General features: G+C 40.3%; 1 protein-coding gene across 1 annotated transcript; it reads right to left on the reverse strand.

The window, feature by feature from the left end:
* Nucleotides 1–899: 899 nt before the first annotated feature.
* On the reverse strand, nucleotides 900–1,841 carry LOC138301674 (olfactory receptor 6M1-like). The gene has a single exon (XM_069242189.1). It carries the CDS (start codon nucleotides 1,839–1,841, stop codon nucleotides 900–902), a length of 942 nt encoding a protein of 313 aa, XP_069098290.1.
* Between the last annotated feature and the right edge of the window lie 2,978 nt (nucleotides 1,842–4,819).

The raw sequence follows: 4,819 nt of genomic DNA on the forward strand, positions 1-4,819 counted from the left end.
AGTGGAGTTTAGGGTAGCAGGATGTATTTTTATTGGAGGTAGGATAGGTGTAGAGCCAGCACCACCTTACCCCTTCTTTAAATTAGGTGGAGGAGTGCTTATGACAAGATGGGGGCCACTAATTTCATACAGTTCATAACAAAGAATATACTCTCATACCCTGCTGTGTCAAATCATATGCTCACTCACATGGATTGTGGAACTAGATCAGTATCTCTAACACAGCATCAAAGAATGCATCTCAATACGAAATTTTGTTGCCCACTTTTACTATCAGACTCCCTTTTACTATCAGACTCCCTTATTCAAATGATGCATTTCAGGTTATTAGAAGAAAATGACACTGAAAGATGTACAAGCATCTCTCTACATCTCACACTGTCATGACCTTCATGTAATGAAAATATGGACTAGAACAGAGTCCCACAGATAATAATATATGAAATGCCAGCTTCCCAGCTTGCAATATTGTATATGAATTATGTAAGTTATAAAAGTCACATAACAAAATCATAAAATTATTTTAAGAAATACAATGCACGTATCTTGGTCATTGCTACTCGTCCTAAGCCTGGCATTGGCGTTTTGAATAATGTAATCATATAAGGAATAACATTGAACATTTGTCAGGACATTCAATAGATAGCTGTGATATTGGTATGAGTCTTCATTGCATTTTTGCCAGGAGGCACTTCACAATTAATAGTGGATGTTCTACACTCAGTACCTTTCAACAGGCCTACAATGTCCTATTCTGCGTGGAGCCATTGAATGGTGAAGTAGAATTAATGCATGTTCACACCATCTTCTGAGTTATACTGCACATAAAGGAGTTTGGGAAAGTGCATTGGCTAGTTGGTCGGTGTAACTACTCCTTGTAGCATTAGAATGCATTGATTTCATTGTGCCAAGTTGTTTCTCAGTGCATTTGCATTGAATTGCTTTATCACAGCTGCTTTCACTTCTTTATTCCTTAGACAATAAATGAGAGGATTTAGAAGAGGAGTAACTACAGTATTGAAGACACCAATGAATTTGTTGATCTCAATAGGGTATGCATGTGTTGGCCTTACGTATAGGAAGATCACTGTTCCATACAAGATCACTACTACTGTAAAGTGGGACGCACAGGTGGAGAAGGCTTTCTTTCTTCCCATCTGGGATGGGGTCCTTAGAATAGTGGAGACAATGAGGACATAGGAAACTACAGTTACTAGGAAGGAAGGAAGGATGGCGTAGCAGCCAAAGAAGAAAACTACACTTTCCATCATGTGTGTGTTAATGCACGAGAGTTTCAACAATGGTGCTAAGTCACAGAAAAAATGATTGACTATGTATGGACCACAAAAGGGGAGTTCAGATACCAAAATCACCAGAAAAAACATAGACAGGAATGCAGCTAACCAGCAGGCAGCAGTAGCCTGAAGGCAAATCTTCTCATTCATGATGGCGGTGTAACGCAGTGGGTTGCAAATGGCAAAGTAGCGGTCAACTGCCATCACCCCAAGAAGAAAAAACTCAGTGGTACCCAAACTAACATAGAAGTATTGCTGAGTGAAGCAGCCAGCAAAAGAGATGTCGTTCTCCTGGAGAAGGGTGGATAACATCTTTGGGACAATAGTTGAGGTGTAAAAGATTTCAATAATCGACAGGTGAGAGAGCAGAAGGTACATTGGTGTTTGAAGTTTTTGGTCTAACTTTACAAGGGTGATGATTGCAATGTTGGCTATTAGAGTGAAAATGTAGACGGATAGGAATATGAAGAATAAAAAGATCTGAAGCTCCACATCAATGGGGAATCCTGACAGCAGGAAACAGATCACGTCTGTATGGTTGTCCATATTTTTTTCCTTTTTATATTTGCAACAATACATCAATGCCTCAGAAATTAAAACCTTCACAGGAAAAAAAGGAATCTATAAAGAAACAAATTAAATTGTTTGGTGTGATATATATCTCTTACTGAAGCAGTTTAGTAGAAATGAACAAACAGAATTATTGGCAGCATACCAGAAGGAAGTAGAGGACAGAAGCCAAAAGCTGTAAATGTTTTGGCTAGTTGGAGAATTGCAACAACTACTCTTTATGATATAAATAGCTCTTTGCATATTTCAGCTATGTCCTTACTGCACTTGTTGAGTCTTCTGTTACTAGGAATAGATGTGAATCCAATTTCTTTGTCGTGATATAGCCCAACCTTGGCTGTTTCCTCAATCAGTCCTTCCTAATTCTTTTTCAGAAGGGCACTTTAGTCCTATTCACTGGACTAATCTGTGTGTTGCCTCTTTGATTTTTTTACAATCTACATTTGTGTATATTTCATCTAATCCCCTGAATAAATGAAATGCATTTTTTGGTCAAAAACGTATCTGAGGCATTATAGGTTACATGTAATCTATCACAAAACCTTTACAGGTTTCCATCAGGATTTGTCCCACCCAAAAGGTCTATTCTCACATATATTTCCTCTAGGAAACATTGTTATCATCATGAATCCATCACCTAGTCCTGTACACATCCTCTTAAATACACCATTCTTTGCAAATGAGGCAGGGAACTCATCCATTTTGCTGAATATCTATTTGTCCTACAAGTCCATACTTTGACTACTGCTCCCATTCTGTTTTGACTTATTCGCCTATCTGAACTGTTATTTCCAGAGTACATAGATCCTCTTAATTGTCGTTTTGTTGATTTTGTTATTCAATCTGAACCCTGTATTGACATCTTCATCCTGCACTGACCACCGGGAGGTGTCATTACACCCCTTCTCGACATCGTTAATTCCTCCCTAAGCTAATGAACCTTCCTAAATGCCCTCAAAGCTGCCCAAACTCATATTTGACGTATCAGCCACGTCTCCTTCAAGTACTAAATCATTAGGGAAGCAGTCTCCACCTTCACACACATATCAATAATAGCAATTGTCTGTATGACAACCAATGTTTCTAAAGACTGTGCTGTGGGAATCAAAAATAAGGTGATGGATGGAATGCTAATCTGACAAAGCTGCAGCGTGAAAACAGCTACTCTGCAAGTAGTTGGCAATGCCTTCTTCATAAATAAAAGAAATTAGCCCTGCCTTCTGCTCTTACTACGCTTCTCTGCAGCTTCAGAAACACTCGACCATCAAGCACTGATTGAGGCCTTGACATTATGCAGGGTCTTCTCCAACACAGTTCTGTACTGGTGCACCTGCTTGCCAACAATTTCAACAGAGAAGAACTGTAAACCTGTAGAAACTCTCTGTCTCCTTGAGACCTCTTGAGGGAATCCATCCTTTCTCTTCTCATTTTCAATCTCTTTCGGAATTTCTTGTATCCCTACTCATTGATAGCATCAAGATGATCCATCAATATTCCAGCAACACACAAGTCTACTCGACCTATCAGATTCATAGACTCGAAACCTGATTTGAGGTAATCCAGAAATGGATGTCAAGTATGAACCTACAACTCAACTAAATAACTCAACAAAATAAAGTTGGAGCTCCACCAATTCTCCAACAGCTCCAAGCAACCACAAATCATAGCTTGGCTATCCAGCAAGAACCTTGAAGGCTTCACCCCTCAGCTGATTGACAATGTGAAATAACTTGGATTTACCCTCAGCACAGTACTGACCTTCAGAGAACACAACATTAGAAAGTCCAAGACAGCGGAGTCCCAGCTCTTCCTCCTGAAAAAATGAAACCCCAGAAACATATTTCAGAATGGCAGTGCAAGCTCCTAACTGTAATGCATTGTTAGTTCATTATTCAAAACGAGGGGTTCTATTCTGAAATGCTAAGGATTGGGAGGGCAGCAGTGGAGAGAAAAGCTGCAAGAGGACAAGGATAAATATGCTGCTGCTGCGAATACATCAAGGGGATATTTATGAAAGGCACAAATTGTGAAGCAACGGCAGCACAAGCAGTAAGCCATATTTATAAAACAATATATTTGCAAAAATGCATAGTTTTCTATATAGGGCAAAAGCTACATTGAAACCAGCTGCACCATGCACAATGCAAATGTAATACAGTTGGATTTATGGGTTTACCAATACATCACACATCATTGGGAAGTGCAACACAAAGCCTGAAAAGCAACAGACGTGTTGTGCAGTGGCAAACCAAGCGTAGGAAATGACACAGTGGATGTGGTATAAAAAGAGCAACCTCACAAAACAATTTGTCAAGCTCACCTGCGCCACGGACGTCATCATGGTACAACTTGGTGAAGCAAGGAGACCACCATCACACAGGCAGTGAAGGAGGAGGAAGCATGTTTTCCAGCAGTGCATATCCCTCATTGACCTCAGGGAGGAAGAGGTCATACAGTTTTACAGACTCAAGAGGGACTACATCATGGAATTACTGTAGAAGATTGGGCCAAGTCTTTAGCCACCAACTGCAAGTCCTATTAAATTCCCACCACACGTAAAACCTATGGCTGTTCTCCAAAAATTGGCATCAGTTTCCTTCCAAGTCACAACAGCCAGATTGGCAGGAATCTTACAGGGTGCAGTTTCTGCCTTCCTACCCTCTGTTTTGGTTGCCATCATTAAACTAGCACCCCATTACCGTCGTCTCCCCAAAACCCCACAACAACTGGCTGCCACACAAAGATTCTCACCATAGCAGGATTTCCACATGTTCTTGCTGCAACTGATTGCACACGTGCAATTAGTAGCCCCTACTGCAACATCCCATCTGTACAGAAACAGAAAGCATACATACTCCATCACTGTCCAGGCCATAGTGAATCATCATGGAATTTTCTTAAATGTGCTGGCTAAATATCCTAGGAATGCACATGATGCCTTCATCCTTTGTCAC

Source organism: Pleurodeles waltl, chromosome 6 (assembly GCF_031143425.1).
Source record: "Pleurodeles waltl isolate 20211129_DDA chromosome 6, aPleWal1.hap1.20221129, whole genome shotgun sequence".
In the NCBI taxonomy this organism is placed as follows: Eukaryota; Metazoa; Chordata; class Amphibia; order Caudata; family Salamandridae; genus Pleurodeles; species Pleurodeles waltl.

What these genes read in the sequence shown, in the direction of transcription:
- LOC138301674 (XM_069242189.1), bottom strand. Translation starts at nt 1,841, where the DNA reads ATGGACAACCATACAGACGTGATCTGTTTCCTGCTGTCAGGATTCCCC.